General features: G+C 46.7%; 1 protein-coding gene across 1 annotated transcript in view; it reads right to left on the minus strand.

Annotated features, from left to right (window-relative positions):
* YPEL3 (yippee like 3) overlaps nt 1–20,669 on the minus strand; it is a 41,332-nt gene that overhangs the window by 7,939 nt on the left and 12,724 nt on the right. Inside the window, exon 3 of the mRNA XM_086932125.1 lies at nt 10,835–10,878. Coding sequence (XP_086788251.1) covers nt 10,835–10,878 — 44 coding nt within the window. The remainder of the gene's footprint in view (nt 1–10,834; nt 10,879–20,669) is intronic.

Here is a 20,669-nt window from a genome sequence, read left to right on the forward strand (position 1 = left end):
TGAAGTTTGTGAAACTCGGCTAGTGTGCAAGATGCCTGGTCGCAGTACTTTGTTTAGTTGTTTCAGGCCTTGTGGTACGGATTCCCGACTGGAGGACTCGTGTCCGATACCTCCGGTTGGAACTCCCACGTATGAACTGTATAGTAAACATGGTCTAGGTCCGATTACTTTTAATGATTATTGGATTAAATACACGAAGAAGGACGGTGACCTTCGTTGGCCGCCTCATGGTAGCTTCGAGGCCCCGATCTTAGATAATTTAGAAATTAAATTGTTCGACAGAAAATCAAGGCCGGCCATGTTTGATGCTTTTCGGTTGTGGCGTAAAGAAGCCCGACAGAAAGAAATCAGACAGACTAAACGTAGTCAGCGAGATAATGTTGCTACTATAGTGAAGAAAGCAGAGCAATTTCAGCGTGATAAGGAGGTTAAGGATAAGGAAGTGTTTGATAGACTACAGCGTATGACCGTTGATAAATGTTATCCCGCTTTGCCTACGGAGTCGGAAAAGAAGGAAGAGCCAGTTGAGGATCCTTTAATGTCTTATCTCATGAAGTCGCCACCTCCGTACGTACAGGGTACCGCAGCTCCTGTGGTTCCCGCCGTCCCTATTCTTCCGTCTATTCTTCCCCCGCCTGTTCCTCAGCCTGCACCCGCTCTTCCGACTGTTCCTGCTCCTTTGCCTGTTTCTATCCCTACTGCTCCTCCGCTTCCACATACTCCTGCTCCCGCTGCTGCTCCTGTTTTGTTAACTCCTGCTGTTGCTACTGTTTCTACTCCTCCACTTGTTAGTCCTGTGTCCTATACTTCTCCCTCGACCCGTTCTCGTACTACTCCTCTTGCGGCTAGCTTCTTTCATTCGCTTGGACCTGTTCATGGGTCCGCTAGCTCCGATGGTCCTCAGAGACGTAGTCAGCTTCCTGGAAACAGAGAACGTGTTGCGCTATATAATATGGCGATGGGTTGGATGGTAAACCCTCTCAGAAATCCGCCCCGTGTTGTACTCGAAACGTTTTGTCAATTCAATATACCAACCCAAAGATACGTGTTTGATGAAATGTGTAAGTTCCTTCGCGATCAGATATCGGCTGATGCACCTGACGAGGTGCTGGCCGCTTTGTCTGATCTTCAGCTTCAGTTCTCAAATGGACTGATAGTGGATACTAATGTTCGACGTGCTGTTGAGCGGTTGCTATCTTTTCGCCCCGCTCCGATCCCTCATGCATTGTTTATCGAGGATATTGAAAGACTACCAGATGAGTCTGGTCAGTTTCCTATGCGTGAAGTTCCACCAGTGTGGATGCCAGGTGATGCTACAGCTAATCCTGTTATTCCGCCGCATTTCCAGAGAGTATGGATACATCTCCCATGGAAACGCTCAGAAGTGTTGCAGGTGAAGCAATCTTTGCCTGATCCTCGCAAAAATCCTACAGGGTATTACAAAGAATTATCGCAGCTTGTAGACGCTACGATAATGAATCTTGCCGATATTGATATGTTGTTTGGCAATGTCGTACCGCAACCTGTTTGGGCTAAGATTCGGCAGGAAAATCATCCGAATGAATTAGGTGGTGATTGGGCTGCCATTGTGGCGGCGGATGGGTTACAAACTGGTGGGGCTAAACCTGAGCAGATGATTACTGCTCTTCCTCAGCGAATAATAACGTTAATGAAAACTCTTATGCCAGCCATGAGGGTAAATTGGGACAAATTGTCAGCTTGTAAGCAAAAGAAGGACGAGAGTGTTTCCGACTTTTTTACGAGGTTCGAGGAAGCATTCATTGACCATAGTGGACAGGATATGGGTACCGAGGGTGGTCAGCGATTGTTTGTGGATAAATTTGTTTCAAACTTATTGCCCGATTTGAGCAATAAATTAAAGAATTCGGAAAGTGCATGGGCCGTTTCTACCTCAGCTCAGATATTGGCTACAGCACAATATTATGAGAATAGAGAGAAAGAGGAGAACAACCGTGCTGATAAGAAGACGAAAGAACTAAAAACTAAAGTGTTGCTTCAACAAGCATATCCTCCGCGTTCAAATCAGAATGCATCCCAACAGAATAGGTCGCAGTCGCAATCGAATCGATCACAGCCACGTAATGATTCCTCCTCCCAAAGATCATCGTTAGGGTACAATCAATGTGCTTATTGCAGACAGGAGGGACACATTAAATTCAATTGCCCTGTTTTGAATGAACGTAATAGTGGTAACTCATCTAGAGGAGGTCGTGGTGGTTCGCAGCAGGCATCACGTGGTAGAGGTCGTGGTGCTCAGAATGATCGTTCCGATAACTCCTCTAATTCTAATAATTGTTTCGATCAAGGTGGATCATCGCAAGGATGATCTGCGCAGTACAATGTAGACGATTATTACGTCGATCAGGGAACTGACGACAGTAATTACTAGGACAGCCAAAGACAAGGAGAGGGAGTGGTATCAGTTCCGGTTGATCAGAGAGGGCCTTACGTCGCAGTTGCTACATCGGGCGTCGTTGAGCCTTTTCTGTTGGACACTGGTGCAGCGAAAAGTTCCATCAAGTATTCGAAACTCCCTGGCGCACCTTTGTCTGGCTTAACAAATGTTTCCGTTGGATTCTCTGGCGCCCCCGTTAGCAATCCAGTTTCGTGCCCTTTGCCCCTTACAATTGGGCCACGTGAGCTTCAAGCTCCGTTAATTTTGACTACTGGCTGTGGTGAAAACCTTTTGGGCCTGGATTTGCTTAAACGTTTGTATGCAACTCTGTATTGTTCTCCTGCTGGTGTAAAGCTTACGTTAGGAGAAAGGGTTGTCTCTCCTATGTATCTGTCTCTTGATAAGCTTCCACCGGAATTGAGTTCTCTTCCTGCGTCTTTATGGGCAACGGGTCCGAATGACGTGGGCCTACTTGATATCTCCCCTTATGTTGTCCAGTTGAAGTCTAATGTGCGATTGCCGCGTATTCCCCAGTATCGTATCTCTCTTGATGGTGAACGAGCGTTGTTAGCGATCATTTATGATTTGATCGAGAAAGATGTTATTGAAGAGACTCGGGGAAACGTGTGCAACAGCCCTGTGCTGCCCATTCTTAAACGTACGGATCCTTCCAAACCGCCTGTTTATCGTTTTGTTATCGATTTACGGGAGGTGAATAAAATAGTGGTTCCTCAATTTCCTGTTGTGCCTGACATCACGGCATTATTGACTCTGATTCCAGCCTCTGCATCGTGGTTTTCGGTAATTGACTTAAAGAATGCGTTCTTTAGTATCCCGATTGCCGAAGAGAGCAGAGACCTTTTCGGTTTCTCTCTCGGTGGACGCAGCTTCCGGTTCAAACGCGCTCCTCAGGGCTACTGTGAAAGTCCATCGATTTACAGTCAAGCCTTGAAGGGTCAACTGGATGCGTTTAGGTTGCCGGTCGGTGCGGCCTTAATCCAATACGTCGACGACTTATTGGTGGCTGCCGATACTCAGGACATTTGCAAAATTGCTACGGTGTCGTTGCTGCAACATCTCTGTGAGTTGAATCATAAGGTGTCCCCTTCTAAACTCCAATATTGTTGTCAAGAAGTAACCTATCTAGGTCACTTGTTGTCAAAGGAGGGAAGGAGGTTGACCCCAGAGAGAATTGCAGCAATTGCGCGAATGGCTGTGCCAGAAACATAAAGAGATGTGCGTGCCTTTCTAGGTATCACGTCGTACTGCAGACAATGGATACCTAATTTTTCATTGCTAGCGAAACCATTGGTGGCTCTTACGTGCAAGGATGTTTCAACTCCTTTACCATGGACGGAAGAATGTCAGAAAAGTTTTTCTGAATTGCGTGATTCATTGTGTTCGGCTCCTGTGTTGGGTACTCCCGACTACAGTAAGCCGTTTACATTATATGTTCACGAGAGGGAAGGTTGTGCTTTGAGTGTCTTAACGCAACCTTTTGGTGGTAAACAGCGTCCATGTGCATATTTTTCCTCGACCTTGGACCCAGTAGCTAGAGCATTGCCGAGTTGTTTACGAGCAACAGCGGCAGCTGCGGTCTCCATCCGACAATCAGCAGGACTGGTCATGGATAATATGCTTACGGTGATGGTTCCGCATGCAGTCGATACTCTTTTGAATCGTACGAAAACTCAGCACTTGACGAGTGCGAGGTTGTCTGGGTACGAGTTGACGTTGCTGGCAAGTCATATTCAGATAAAACGTTGTAATGTTCTGAACCCGGCAACTTTGTTACCAATTAGCACAGAGTCAGATGAAGTAGCAGAACATGATTGCTACTTGAGGACTGAAGAAGAAACAAAAGGTCGAGTGGACCTTAAAAACACCCCATTGGAAGATCCGGATGGTACACTATATGTGGATGGGTCCTGTTTTAAGTTGTCGAATGGCGATGTGACTACCGCTTATGCTGTTGTAACGTTGAATACTGTTGTTGAGACTGCAAGGTTGAATCAGAATTCTGCCCAAGCGGCAGAATTGATCGCTCTCACTAGAGCGTGCGTGTTAGCCAAAGGGAAACGTGTGAATGTGTTTACCGACAGCCAATACGCATTTGGTGTCGCACATAGTTTTGGACGATTGTGGAGAGAGAGAGGTTTCTTGACGTCGCACGGTACGAAGATTCAGCATGGCCAACTTGTGAACGATCTTTTGGATGCACTGACGTTGCCTAAGCAAGTAGCGATTGTTAAATGTAGTGCGCATCGTAAGGTGACGGATGATGTTGGTCGTGGTAATGCGTTTGCAGACGAGATCGCCAAGGAGACTGCCCGGAACCTTAACACTCGGATGTATGTGACGAGTTCGGTTAGGTGGCCTACAGAATCGAGCATGTGTGAGGACACTATCGAAAGTGTGAAAGAAATTCAGAATGAGGCCACCGAGACTGAAAAGATGAAGTGGAAAGAAAGCACGGGAAAGTTGGATGCGAATGGTTGTTGGATTGATTTGTCGGATCAGAAAAGATGGTTGTTGCCCGATGCGTATGTGCTGGCCGTTGTGACAATGGCGCATGGGTTAGCACATATTAGCGCGAAAGGTATTTGTAAGTTGCTGTCCCCTGTGTGGAAGAATGATGGTATCACGAAATGTGCTGAACGTCTGGTGAAGAATTGTATGGTGTGTATGATGTACAATCCTGGCAAAGGAACCCCAACTCCTCCTGGCAGTTTTGCTCCCCCTTCATGTCCCTTTGAGGTGATCCAATTGGACTTCATCCATATGGAGCGATGCAATAACCTGAAATACGTTTTAGTTGTGGTTTGCGCATTCTCCCGATGGATCGAGGCCTATCCTCTCAAAGACAATACTGCTTTGTCTACTGCGAAAATCCTACTGAAGGAATATTTTCCTCGGTACGGAATGCCTAGAGTCGTGTGGTCAGATAACGGAAGTGAGTTCGTGGGTAGTGTGATGAAGAGTGTGTGTAAGGGCCTTGGAATTAATCAGAAATTCCATAGCGCCAATCATCCCCAGTCAGCTGGTTTGGTTGAAGGGTACAACGGCACCCTTAAACTAAAGCTAGCGAAGATTCAGGCTACGACTGGTCTTTCGTGGCCTGACGCTTTACCTTTAGCACTGCTGTCAACTAGGGCGACTGTACACTCCCGAGTAGGGCTTAGCCCCTATGAAATAGTGTTCGGCCGTCCTGCGAATGTGTGGGGGGTTCCTAGGCCAGGAATGTTCTCTGATTTTGAGTATCCAATGTTGATCGATTATCTATATGACTTGACTGCTAAACTGAGGTTAATTCACCAACAGGTTTACGACGCATTGCCAACGCAGACGGAGGGTTCCGGCCACCAGCTCCAGGCGACTGTACACTCCCGAGTAGGGCTTAGCACGGAGACTGGGTGGTGTCGAGAAATTTTTCACGCAAGAATAACCTGGACCCGAGGTTTACTGGACCCTACCAGGTGCTCCTGGCCACGAGGACTGCCGTTCGTCTTGAGGGACGCAAGAATTGGGTGCATGCCACCCATACCAAGCGAGTCCCTATCCCTTTGCCGGCAGACCCGTGGGTAAGGAAAGGCATTGCATCAACTGAAACCGAAGCATTGCCAGCGTTTGTGCCTTTTAGCGACGCACAGCCTGTTGGAGAAACCTCAGCGCAGCAGAAAGACTCTGTTGAACAATTATCATCGAAAGACTCAAGACCAGAACACTCGACTGATCAGCAGGACGCTGCCTCTTCAACGGATCCTTTGTTCGACGAGCAGACACGTCCTGGGAAAACTCGATACTTTTTCCGATCTCGCACTAAAGACTAATAAAGATCCTGCTTTGTTATATTGACAACTGCATTATCCCGTTTTCCGTGATCAGTTTTGAACATTCGTATTACTGTAATTATTCCCGTATATATATATATTAAGCTTCATTCCTTATACTTTTTGCTTCCACAGCTGAGAGACTTTGTTTTTGTATATATATATATATATACACATTGTGCATTGAAGGCCGTAGGGCCGCGCGCGTACTTCCTTCTGGATAGTAGGTCTTGACGCTAGGTTAAAGGCCGTCGGTTCCTGGGAACTCCTAGGGATTGACTATTGCTACACAGAACGAAGTGCGTCAAGAAACGTTGCGGACGGTCGTAGGGAATGGCATTCTCGAAGCTGAACGATTTGGAAGGAGCACAAGCTCATAGATTCAAGCTGCAGCAACTCAGTCGTACCAAATGTTTTATATTCCAATTGTTTGTATTGTTTTTGACTGCTTCTGCACTTTTGGCGGGGGGGGGTGTATTACATGATGTCTTACTTCTTACCTTCCGTTACACCTACTCCTACTTCTGACCCTAACCTTATCTCTACCGTTTCTCCTCATTCCTTTCATATGTTACCGGAACACGAACAGGCTAGACGTGTAGAATTCCGCAATAATTCCTTTATTCAGCTCCTTCATCAACATCAGTTAGTGGTTAACACTACTAATTGTTGGGTGTGTGGGTTGATGCCACACACTACGGATAAGGGAATTCCATATCTGGTGTTACCGTATAGTTCCCAAGGGTCTGCTCGAGCATTTCAAACAATGTTTCGAAGCGCACTGGGTTTCCACCCCATTCGAGAACCACGTTCCCCCTACTCTGGTCCTACTTCGTATCAGAAACCTTTGTCAATAGCAATAGAGGATTTAGATAGCGATATCTATGATCCCTCGCTTATTCCCGAAGAAGAGGTACAAGCCTATAGGGTCCTAAGTAGAGGTGAATATAGTGCGTTCACTAACGAAAAGCAGCTTAAAAGCTCGCCTCCAATATGGGTCGTACCCCACACTGGTAATTTTTGTCTCATGGGTCGTGGTCGAAGATCGCAAGCCCGACTTGGAGCAAGTGCTTGCATTGAAAATTACATACTGCCGATGGTCTCGTCCCCTGTGTTTCTGGCTGCCAAGGGTACATACTTTATCTGCTATGATCGTGCATATGCATGGTTGCCCGCTGACTTCATGGGCTCATGCTTCATTGCAAATCTGTTGCCTCCGACGTACACTGTAGATGCCGATTATCACAAGACTAGAGTTGTGAGAGGCGTAATTAGCGAAGAGGATACTGCCGGTCAAGAGGCAGGAGACTTTTTCAAGGGTTTCCTCCCGTTCTGGGGACCTATGGTTAATAGTAGGAACCTGAGACAGTTGACTCGAGTGGTAGAATCGACAGCTAATATTACTGCCAGTGCCCTTGGTAATATCACCACTGAACTCCAGGCGGAGAGACTTATGACGTTACAAAACCGTATGGTTTTAGATGTCATCTTAGCAGATCGAGGTGGGGTATGTAAGGTGATCCATTCGAGCTGCTGCATTTTCATTCCGGATAACGCTCCGACTGTCTATCAAGCCATCTCGAGGTTACATAAGATCTCCGAATCCATACACGTGGATGTAGGGGATTGGACGTTACTTGGATGGTTTTGGGGCCTGATGTCGACTTGGGGTTGGAAGATTCTGATGATCATCGGGGTCGTTGTGGTGTTCCTGTTCACGTGTTGCCTTTGTGTACAGTGCGGTCCTGCCTTATGTGGCCTCTGTGCTACAACGTGTATGAGACAGCCACCTGTTACCAAGGGGACTCGATTGGACAGAGCTATGCTACAGCAACATCTCGATGGTCTGATGAATATCGAATATGATTCCGACTAGTGCTTGCCTACATGAGGGCAAAAGGAGCGTCTGAGGTTCCGTGACAATTGTAAGTGGTGTTTTCGACTCGCACGAATATGGTCGAGTCTGGTATCTAAGAACCGCAAATGACGAGTTTAGTAAGTGTGCGCAGTTTCGCTGTGCTAACTTAAACCGTTCGTTTGTTATGTGGGTTTTTCATCTGTACCCACGGGTTCCATCTTAGATACGGCATCCATTTTGTCTCTTGCCCTCAAAGTAGCCAGCGGACGGACGATGTCCGTTTCGCGACCCTGGGACTCCCAAGAGATTTGCGGAAGACACATGTTCTTTGTAAGTGTCAGATGGCGCCGCTCGAGGCTCATCTTGCTGCACAGACTTATTGTCTCAGCCGTGCATCTCATTAGGCACGTCCCTTTGATGCCTGTATCTCGTGTTTCCTCGATACCTCCCCTTTTACACCCTTTCCGATCTCCCCACTGTTTCCGTCTTCCTCTGCACCTGTCTTTGTTCCTATTTCGATCTGTTTTACTGCCGATTGGAATGTACTAATGTTGGGAAGATGGGTTTTTACAGTTGGGAACCGCCAAATGTTTCCGCACTTATGATCCGGACCTTGTGTGTTTCAAAGTGACCAAAGCGACCCCTCTGGGGGATGATGGTGGGAACCGGGTTGTAAACTTTTGTGTGCCATGTTGTCTTATGGGTAAAAACTGTATAAAAGGAGCGATCCACAGAACCAATTTGAAGCAGTGTTCCCGAACTACACTCGATGTACTTCCTGTGATATCTGTGTTCCCTGCAGCAAATAAACCTTGAATCTTTGACGCCGAAGGAAGTGTCCCGTGTCTCTGTCATTCGTACGCCGGAGCAGGTTACCCACGAAGGTTTCAGGTGTTGTGCCCTGGCACCGCTGGGTCCTACAGAACCCAGTCCTTCAGAGTGGTAGAGTGAGGGCGGTAGAGTGAGGGCAGTAGGGCGGTAGAGTGGTAGAGTGAGGGCGGTAGAGTGAGGGTGATAGGGTTGTAGAGTGAGGGCGGTAGAGTGGTAGAGTGAGGCCGGTAGAGTGAGGGCAGTAGAGTGGTAGAGTGAGGACGGTAGAGCGGTAGAGTGAGGGCAGTAGCGTGAGGGCGGTAGATTCAACGATGCTGCTTATCCAGGTACATAGAGAAGACGTGTTCTTCTCAAGTCTCAGTGGGGCCAACTCACTCAACTGACGCATTGCCTGCTTGCCAAGGTACCTGCATTTTAATGCACACCACCTTCTTAGATTGAAACGAACTCCCGCACCTCCATTGTTCAATCATATTTGATGTATGGAAATCACACCCGTGCATTTTCAATATACACGTATTCAACCACGGGGCAAAAATTTAATTTTATAGAAATTGTTAATAGAGAAGCATGTTGTGAAATTGCATTTTAAGAAAAATAATCGACCCTCCTCATCTTCTTAATACCCGCGCCTGCTGGAACCTGAGACATGGGTCCTTAAAAGGGTTTGGTTGAAATGCAAAGCACATCCTCCATATAAATTCAACAAACAGGGCACTCTGATCAGTAAGAAGGTAAACAACTAAACGAACTAACTGCAGGTCATCAGAAAACTACATCTGGAACAGATATTGCTACCGCCAGGCTCTTAACTGATACATAGAATGTGTTTTCGATAAAATAGTATTTTATTTATTTTGAAATTTACAAGGGTAATTCACCGTTGGTGCTTGAAAAAAAAGAGCAGTGCAGAGCGGGTGGGGGAGAAGGACGCTGGCGACAGAGCAACATGGAAAGTAGATTGGGAGAGAGGTGCACATGAGCGATGGCTGAAAAGCAAACACTTATGAATATAAAAATAAATGAATTAATGTACGAGGCACAGAAAGTGGTATTGAAATGTGCACAGAAACGTGGGGACAATGGACTATGTAAAGACTTTCATTAGGTGAGTAGCATTGCTGTGGCGGAGCGCATTCCTTTGAAGTCTGATGGGGGGGCGGGGAAGCGTCTTCCTTTGAAGTCTGATGCCGATGCTCATAAAAATAGTGTATAGAGTGGGATGTGCGATGTGGCTGGTGATGTGCACGCGCCTGGCTCACATGAACTGTGCCTAATCCGCAGTTTGGGGAGACTTTTCGAAAGCCTTAATATAATCTCGCCGAACAATGCTTACTCATTGGTTCAGCGAGACCTAAAAATATATATCACTGCTGATGAATAGGACAGCAACAGGTGTCTTCCCTTTGGAAACATACCTACAGGGGCAGGCTGCACACATGCTGGGTTCAGACACCTGTTGAGGACAGGCTGGGTTAAATTTAGCAATATAAAACGAACCCAGATGGAAAGGTGGACACACAATTCTAGTAGGTCCACGTATGGAGCATGCCTGGGAGGGACTGAATGGAGACACAGTCACTATCTGCACAAAGCATGCCGGGAGGAATAGGCCGGATACACCAGGGTGGGTCACTACGGACTACGCCTGGAGGAGACAGGCTGTGCTTACGCTGATGCGGGTACATTTACTTTATCTGCACAGAACTTCCCAGGGAAGGACAGTCTCAATGAAACAAGTGGTTAGTCCTAGTACTGATTCTCCATCCAACCCCATACAAGCCAAGAGAGGCAAGTGGCTTATGAAGGAAAAGCGGATACCGACAGAAAGGCAATTTGATTACACTTAAAAGATGGAAGAAGAGACATTCTAGTTGCCCTTGTGTTGCTCATACTTACACAGAGTTGAAGAGATAGGCACGGCCTTGGCTACCTTGAAATGACTGTAAAGACAAACACAAGAAGCAACGCGGTCATCAGTCGGAACAAATAGAAACGTGGAATACAATGGGAAAAGATCACTGTGAACATGCATAAAAGTAATCATTCTCTTTGAGCGGGTATCCTACTGATCACCCAAAAACTCCCCAACTTACAGCAGTAATGTTAACAGACATCTGTAAATGTTACTTATTCTAACAGTCTTCCACCACTTTAGATTCCTGGGGTACTGCTGATGTATTCATTTTAAAAATACACCCACAGAAATAATGGCTTAACCATGAATCCAAGCTCTCCAGATAGAAGATTCAAATGAGTGTGTCTCAATCATTGTCACACAACACACACAGAGTAGTTCCATTTCTTCTCGATTTTAGCAAAGTGATTCGGAGTGTGACTGTCCTGTTCACAACACAAACTGATGGACCCTACTTTAGACCTTCTTGCCGCTACCAAGTCATGGCTTTCAAGAAGCCAGTAGCTGGCTCCATTCCATCTCCAACAGGTACAAAAATAAGAAAAACACAATCATATGCATAAAAATGCAAATCTAAGCCTTTTTTAAGCTTTTTCTTTTTAACGAAAGATTTTGCTGACAGCAAGTGCGCTGACTTAGGTGAAACCTAAAAATCAACTACAAACAAGAATATCTTGGTGTTTCAAACAGCATGCCTAGCCATAGGAGTCTCTGGCACTGAAAGGAACTATTTTTTGTGTGTAAATGTGCTCCTTTTGATGGCTAATTATGTTGGCATTCACAGTGAAGCTAGCCAAAGGCTAAAGTGCGGTGACCCACTGCTCCATTCTGTCTAATGGAGCATGTGGAAGACAAAGGCGAATGACAAAACAAACACCAATGGCTGAAGTGGACCAGACAAAGTTAGGACCATGTTTCCGTAGGAAAAAGCGTTTTTGACTTACCTATATTTTTCGCGTCGTTTGACGAATCTCAATTAAATCTTCCTAAAAATGTACGCCAGTGATTTTAAATGTGCATAAGTTCTGGGGCGATCCGTCAAGTGGGGGGGGGGGGTCGGGGGGGGGCAAGAAAAGGGGCGGGGTTAAAAGAACAATTGGTAATTCCCAATGGGATTTTGATTAAGACTACAGCCAGAACTGCTGGATGGAATTACACCAAATTTGACAGAAAGCTAGCTCTTGGGCTAGAAAGAGTGCTTTTTAGGTTTCGCTGGGGAACGGAGCCTTTAGGCTCCGCCTCCAGAGAAATCTCTTGATTGCAGTAGTGACTCTGGAATACGCCCCCCTGTCCCATTGGCTAGCTCCATAAATGGAGGCTAGCCATTGGAACAGAGAGGCGTCCGTCATGGCCGGACCAGACTCGGGGGCGTTCCCGAGATTCTTTGGCTTTTGCCGACGTCACGCGACGCCGGGAACGCCCCCGAATCTGGTCCGGCATTGCCGGCACCTCCCTTGCTGCTCGGGACGGGTCTCCTTATTTGTTCCTAGCTGCCCAGGTCTGGAGGTGAGTGACCTTCCCCCTCCCTCCCTTCCTCCTCCCCCCTCCCCCCTCCCTCCCTTCCTCCTCGATCCCCGCCCGGGGGTTTCTTCGGGCCTTGAGGGTGACCCGGAAGTGACTAGCCGGCCGGCCAATCCTAGCGCGGCCGGCCGGAAGTGCCCGCCCCCCGCCGCCCGGGGGAAGAAGGAAGACGGCGGCCCAGAAGAAGGATGGCGGGCCACGCGGGGCTCCCGTGGCCTGCCTGGAGGGAGCCCCGGAAGAAGCGGAGGACGTTGCCGGTCTCCCATGCTGAAGAGGGAGACCGGAGAAGTGCTCAACAGATTGCCACAGTACATGAAGAAGGTAACGGAGGAATTTGCATCCCGCTCGTTTTCACTCTTCATGCGAATCCATATTGTGAATAGTACTCTCAACTCCTGTACAAGTATCTTTAAATTATTTCCGTTCTGTTCAATGGTAATGTCCACATGTGCTTTAAAAATCAGTGTTTGTCCTGGTTATTCCCAAACGTGCGATACTCAGCCCTCCCTTAAAAAATTAATAAACTAAAAAGTTTTGAATTGTGATTTGTGAATCTCAACCTTTACCATAACCTTTGACCCTTGCCCAAGTCCTAACCATAATCTCTTAGTTTACTAAAACTTTGACCCACATTTCTAACCTTGCCCTTACCTTTAACCCTTACACAACCCTTTCTCGTGTCCCAAACCCGATCCTTCCATGACCCTAATCTATTCTTAGTAATGCTCTTAATTGCATCAGAGACACACTTCCAGCCGCGCACTACACATAACTTCCCCGAACTGCTAAAGACTTCCGATTACCCACGCCAAACACTGCAAATCACTAAAGCACACTAACAATCAAACAAACACGAAGAAAGCTTATTTAACACACTACTAATGACCCAACCCAGCAATCAGAAAACAGACAGTGACAGTCTGATGGAATGTCTGGATTTCATGGCCACACTACTGGCACGTCATGTCTGGTGGCCTTTCTGCTGGTGATTGCAGATTAAAAAAAATAGTGAAATACTGCCACAAAAAAGTTCGACATGGCACTGGACTTTTCTTGCTACAAAAATTAGCCACCTCTACCACATATTTTGAACCTCTACTGCTGCATAATTCCAGTGGGTTGCATGTATGCCAGTCTGTCTCTGGCACAAGCAGACCAGGCGGCTGAGCCCATATCCGAGCTCCTTCCGTGAACACCTGCTCCTGCCCGGCTACAGGCAAGGTGGAGGCTAGACAGGCAGGCACCAGCAACACAAGTCAAAATAACAAGTCCACCACTGACCCGGGGGCTGCAGAACAGGAATGCGGAAAGGAAGCTAATGGAAACAGAGAGCAGGAGAACACAGCCTGAAAATACACAAAAAAAAAGACTTCATGCCCCAAGCCTGCGTCTGCTGCATGTAAACATGTAGTTATTACACAGGGCTTCCGATTCGCTTGATTGTATGTGCAAGAGATATAGTGATTAGTCCAGGATCACACAATGTGGTCAATAGGGGAAGATGGGATTAAAAGTCCCTCCCGTCGATTGCACAAAAAGAAATGGAGTCTTTGCACAAATCTCTTCATGGAGTCACTCGTATCACTTTGTCCTATTTACTGTTTTTCATATCCCCATATCCCTTTTTTCTATATTAACCTTTCCACAAGCTTTCTATTTCTACTGCTCACTTTTACTTGCAATAGAGAAATATTACTGAACTAAATATGTATTTTCTGTTAATATCTCATATCAGCATAAAGGAGGGGTTAGAGAGCCTGACAGCATTTTCATTTAATGGTTTATGAGTTTACATCATCGTCTACGTAGCCTTTCAGGAGCTAATATTCACATCTATAACAATCATCTGGATTTTTTGCGCCTTAGAAGGAATCCGCAGCATCTCTGTCACACAGCTCATTTAAGAGTATAGGGTCTGGACCAGCCTTATGTCCTCAAGCAGTTTCCCATTTTCTGTTCTTCGTGCCTCACCCAAAAGCGTTTATCTACTTGGAAGGTGGTCTGGTTTGGTTGATCAGTGTTGCCAGACCAGTTGTTCATTTGCAGGCAGGTCCTTGATTTCCAAAGAGTCGAGTATGCTTCATAAGGCTTGAGGAAATATCTCTGGCTAGCTGACAGTTTTATGTATACAATATATTATTGGTCAGATGCCAGTATATTTGCTCCAGATTTCTCCAGACCCTTCTTGCATCGCTCTTTTTTCTACTTCTTGCATCGCTCTTTTTTCTACTTTGTAAAAGAAAGCATGGATAATAAATTCACTTTTTTTTTTACAAATGAAAGGAAAAAAACAAGCGGTGTCTTTGGACAAGACTCGGTGCGGTGCTTAATCTCTGTTTACCACTTTTTCTGTCTGCTTTCTCTCCATGGTGACCACTTTTCAGAGTATTAGCGCTGTAGTTGTTATCTCTTTCAACAAGAACAACTATTTTCCGAGTCGCTCCTGGGAAGAGTCCAGTTAATATTGCAGGCCTTTAGTCCTGAGGGGCCATATTTCCCGGGACAGTCTTCTATCACAGCTTGGCCTCACTACACTGGCTGATGTGCTTGGAACGTTAAAATGGCATTTGCGAGAGATTAAGCTATTGCCATTGTAAATGACAATGCCATTTATTTATCTGTTTTCAAAACCAACACATAAATAAAAAGTTTGTCATTCACAATGCCAATAGCTCAAACTTTTCCAAGGGCGAAACCGTTGCATTGTAAATGCTTGTTGTTATTTGCAGTAAATCTGTCCAGTAGTTTTAGAGTTATTAAAAAAAACCACATTTGTCTATCTAGGGATGCAAAGGTTCAGCTAACCCTCCCGACCTCGTGCTGAGATCTGATTGGCTGACAACACTTCAAGCAGGAAGTGTTGGCAGTCATCTTGGGACTCTGACTCAGCTGAGTCCCAAAAAATCATGTAAAAAAAAAAAAGAAAAGAGGACAGGATACGAATACAGTGACCAGAGCCGGACTAGGAATCAAAACTGGCCCTGGAAAACTGCTTGAGCCCCCAGGTAGGGGACGGGGGGGGGATGGGGGAGGGTGGTAGGGGGGATAACAGTGTGGCCGAAATCTTTGTTCGGGCCGGTTTCGGACGATTGCGTTACAAGGGGCCCAAATTGCTTGCTCCCAGTTACAAAGAGTGCCCGCTACAGTCAGTCCAGCCCTGACCAGGCTTGGTGCTGGGGTCCCCCAGAAACCCGGCCACGGCAAAAACACTTTTTTTTTTTAAAGAGCATTATTCTGCACTTGTTTGTATTAGAGCCCCTGACCTTCCCCTGGGCCAAATACTTATTAAACAATAGGAGTAGGGCCACAGATAGCTCCGGGGACCACCACCTCCCCTGGGCCAGCACTGAAACGTAAAGGAGGGGGCCTCCTGGAGCCTTTAATGGCCCTGGGAACCGCCACCCCATTAGGGCCAGCTCCTGATATGTCCCAGGGTGCCTACCCCCTGGGAGTTTCTTCGCTTTTGCTTGCCGGGAGCTGACAACCCCTGCCAAACAAAAGAAAACACTCTAGTTCCATGGGGCAGGAGCTGTAAAGTGCTCTTGCCCACTGAAAGCATAGGTTTCATCTCTTTTCCTCGCCGCAGACATGAGGTCAGGGAAAGAGATGAAAAAGAATATTATCTTACTGGTCGGTGTAGTTTTGCAGCTTGAAGATCTTTCAGGATTCACTATGCTGTGCATTATTCCGCGGTCTAGTGGTTGGGTCCGGAATCGTGGTCTTTTCTTTGTTTTTCTTTTTTTCTCGTAGCTCAGGTGGGCATCGACGTCCCACCTTTTGGTGTCCTTCCTGTGACGTCGGCATGCTTCCTGCGGAAGCTCCCACCCTTGGGCGCCATCTTCAGATTCTTTTTTCCGCCGTTGGGTCTGGATCGTTCCCGAGAGGGCTCCAGAGATTTGGAGAAAAGAAGAAGCAAGACTCGAGTTTTGGGAGAAAAAATATTGGAAAAGACGAAGGAAGTGCAAAACTATTGTTCTGCACACAGGGAGCTGTGTTGCCATCAGCTCCCTGTGTACAATAGCAATGCCGATTTCCGCAGAACACGGGGAGTCGACTGGGAACATAAGGGCCTTGAGGATCCCTCCGTGGTTTCCATACTGCTCACTAGGTGAGCACCAGGGCACCCAGAAGACATGGCAGGGCCCTGGGTGGGGGATGCACGGCCGCCCTCCCCTGTGCATAGAAGGGAATAACAGAGGCAGAAAAAAAAGCACAAAGGGCAAAAGGGAGGGCAGAAAATCCAGGAGAAAGAGCAAAACAGATGGCAGAAAAAAAGAGCCGAAAATGCCAAACAGAGTGCAGAAAACTAGAAGAAAAGTCAAAACAGATGGGCAGAAAAACGCGCAGGAAAGGCAAAACAGAGGACAGAAAAAGGAGTAGGAAAGAATTCTAAACCAAAAGGAAGCAACCACATGCTGCTTCCTACTCGCCTCCAATTGCCACAATCCAGGGAAAAGCCAGAAAGGTGAGTAAGGGAGAAAGAAGCAGCATTTGACTGCTTTTTTTGGTTTGGAATCTAAGTGTTTTATAAAAGACTAGCAGCCCGTCCCGACCTTGTCCGGGAGCAATCAGGCTTCTCCGACCCCTGCCCGCCCCGACATTGTGCAGCAGCCCGGCCCGCAGCCCGGCCCGCAGCCCGGCCCCCCGCCCGCCCCGACATTGTCAAGCAGCCCGGGTCCCCGCCCGCCCCGTCCCCCGCCTGCCCCGACCCCCACCGCCTTACCTCAGCCGCTGCTCCTCCCCTGCGCTCCTCATTTCACTGCTCTGCCGCTCATCGCCGCTTACCGCTCCTCCCGCCTGTCCGCCGGTCCTTACCGCCATTCCGCCGTTCGTCACCGCTCCTCCCCCACGCCATGTCAGCCGCTCCTCCTTGCGTTCCTGGACGCCGCTCCTCCCCACGCTCCTGACGTCAGTACGCAGGTCGCGGCCGGCGCTACTTCGAAGGGACTACTTTTTTTTATGTTAATTTTTTTAATAAAGCATATTTTTATACTTTATATAGCCTATGTCCATTTGCACACCCTGACGATTACAATGATGTATCGGGTGTGTGGATTGGCGCTGTGGTTCCCGAGTTTACCCGCCTCAAAGGTGCAAAGTTCTTCCTTTATAATAGTAGTATAGTAGTATAGACTATTTCTATGGGGCAGTGCGCACGTACTGAATTTTAATAAATGCATGCAGTCACTTTATTTTATATGACCAGTATCAAAAAGGAAGCATTATATATACACTTGTTGTGTCATGAAGGGAATTTAACCTGCAATTTGAAAATACTGCAAGTTAATTTCGATATTCTTCAGAGGCATGCTGGTTATTCTAGTGACACACTGCAGCTTGTATTTAAATCATGTGGTTACCCAACAACTGTAATCTGCCTCACCTGTGATCAAGGCTCATGATTGAGATGAAACGCGTAAGTACTACAGCTTGATATGGACACTGCCACCTTTGAATTTTATAATAAAAGCATTGGCTTTTAAGATTTGACTTTGACACCTTTCTTTCGCTGAATATACACATAAAAAATAAAATGTACTCACTGAAAAATTCAAAGATTAAAGTGATGCTATAGTTAGGTATGTAATAATATCTTACTTCACATTAAAAACAAAACTTAGAAATTTTAAACTAAAAAAAAAAAAAACACACACAGATTCAACAGTTGTAGTTAACCGAAGAAACAATAACTCGCGCCGCCACTATGCACAGTGTTGTTATCAACGATGCAATTGCAGACGTCATCAGTTATGTATCAATTATGTCAGTATATTTCATGAGTGAAAGAATATGTAAGGTCATAAGTAGTTCATGGCAAGGGAGAAAATTATAGTTTCTTTAGTTAAGTGTATTTGGTGAATTTCTGTGTTTTTGAGTTTCAAATGTCTCTGGATTCTTTTTGATGTAAAAGTAAGACATACATTTTTAGCATACCTAAGCATAATGTCACCTTTACCTTTTTTCAGAAAATTAAATTGTATTTTTTTAATATAAAGTATTAATAACATACATAACTATGTCAACCTCCAAGGCACACAGTCTTGGCCGAGTATGGAATTGGGTTGGCCAGAGGGCCTGGCTTGGGTCCAGGCCTTGCGCTCAACCCCCAACCCCCCCCCCCCCCCCCCCCCCCACACGGCCCCCGCATATGCACAACCATTTTTTCCATTAATGTCTCGATCCCATGGGACTCTCGGAACGCTTCCACAAGACTCTCTCTTGGGAGCAGAGTGGGAGGCACTGGCTTCTGAGAGACTCCCGCAGGATTGCAGTGCCCTAAATTTTATTTTCCAAATTTGAACCCTTCTCTCATGGACCTCCCCGCACAAGGGCTAAGGGGTCAGAGTATACCTACCATGCTTCCTTATAAATTAGTTATTACAGGTTAGTGGGACTTATTCCCCAAGTCCTGTAATGGTGGTTGCAACATTTCTCTTCGTATTATGGCCAGCCAATCAGAAAGAGCACTCTAGCGAGACTCACAGGAGCCGGTCTCTCCTGCAAGTGTGAGACGGCTGATGGGGAAAAAAGCCCCTTGCGGGCAATTAGATCGCTCCATTATTTGAAGTTGCATGGCTGCCGGAATCCTGTGAGACTCTTATATGCCCATCTGTGCTGATATCTAAAAATGTTGAACCTTGATTTCTCCCAATCATAAAAGCATGCTTTCTGGGTATAGATAAAGCTTTCGGCCAAATTTAGTGCAATTCCCTTTGACCATTTTGATTATAGCATGGTCTAAAATTCCCTAGGGAAATTGCATTTTGGGACTGCAACACCTGTCTCTTTTTCTGGGCCCTTACTTGATGGATCACCCTAAATATTCCAGGAAGTAGCCGATATAGAGGACACTTTTTGGGGAGTGTTTTGGGAAGATTCAGATGGCACCAAAATTATTAGCAAAACAAGTTGCTCCCTGTCAACTATATCGCTTTGCCTAGCCAACACTTATGGGGACCGACAGCTGGGCGCACTTTTGTTGCACTCGGATGGACACCAGAGGCAGAGCCCCCCAACGGGTGGTTTATTGGCGGCCATCTGGGCCAGGGTGGTTAAGCGAATTATCAAAGTGAAACCGTTCGCCCCGGAGGCGCATTTTCGGCTGATGCCACCTTTCGCGCGTATTGAGCGCGTCATGTCCAATCACAAGTGGAAGGCAGAAGGCTGTCTTATGCTGTCGGATCTCTACCCAGAACAGCGGTTCATTACGTACCAGGAAGCAGTGGAAGCCTTTGAGTTAGGCCCAGGGCAATTCCTACAATACGATAAAATAGCAGCAACGGCACGACAGCTATGGCCTACGTTCCCGGACGCCCCAGAGCACACACACACCCTGGTCACGATGGTAGCCATGGCGGGCGGGCGGACGGAAGCTTGTCACACACCTGTATAGGACTCTTAGGGAGGACAGGAAAGGTGCACCTCTTAGGATGGAAGGTAGATGGCAGGAAGTAAGCCAGCAGGAGAGAACGCTACGGGAATAGGACAAGATTCATGAGGGAGTCCGCAAAGTGGCGGTCTCAAATAGATTCAAACAGATTCAATACAATATGATCCACATGAAATATCCCTCGCCCAAACGCCTACACACCATTGACAGTTCGAGGGACCCAAGCTGCCCCAGATGCCACTATGGCCTGGCAGATTTCGCACACATGGTTTGGTCCTGTCCAAAGATCCAGGGATTTTGGGTAACAATCCTAGAGGACCTGCACTGGATAACGGGGTGGAGGGTGGCTCTGGAGGTATGCACTTGTATCCTGGGATTAATTCCCTGAGACCCTAAACGCAAAACCAGTAGGAAGTTCCAAATATTAGGACTGGTGACGGCCAGGGGACGAATAGCAATCCACTGGTTGACACAAAAGGGGCCATTACCAGCATGCTGGAAAGCGGACCTAAAAGAATGGGCATTGGCAGAGGAGGGGCACATGTGTAGAACTAGGAGGGATGCCAAACCCTGAACCCTGACAGTTTCCAGGTAACAGCTGAAGTGGAGGAGGCTTTTTTTAAATGCTGTGAAGATTTGTCAAAGATTTGTCAAACGGAGCCAAATTTATAAGCAAACCAAACAACATAACCCTAACTACAACTACCCAGTGTCGACTGACACTAGGTAAAATATAGATTACAAATCAACATTGACAGACTCGAGCCAGGTGTGCAGCAACATGTGGAAGGCTTCTCTGTTCCAACATTTCGTCATCAAACACTGTATGCAAAAAAACATTAGGGCCTTTGATAATATCTACAAAGCAGATCGAGAGAGAGGGATTACAGCTGGCCAAAGGGTAC

Source organism: Lissotriton vulgaris, chromosome 7 (genome assembly GCF_964263255.1).
Source record: "Lissotriton vulgaris chromosome 7, aLisVul1.2, whole genome shotgun sequence".
Taxonomy (NCBI): Eukaryota; Metazoa; Chordata; class Amphibia; order Caudata; family Salamandridae; genus Lissotriton; species Lissotriton vulgaris.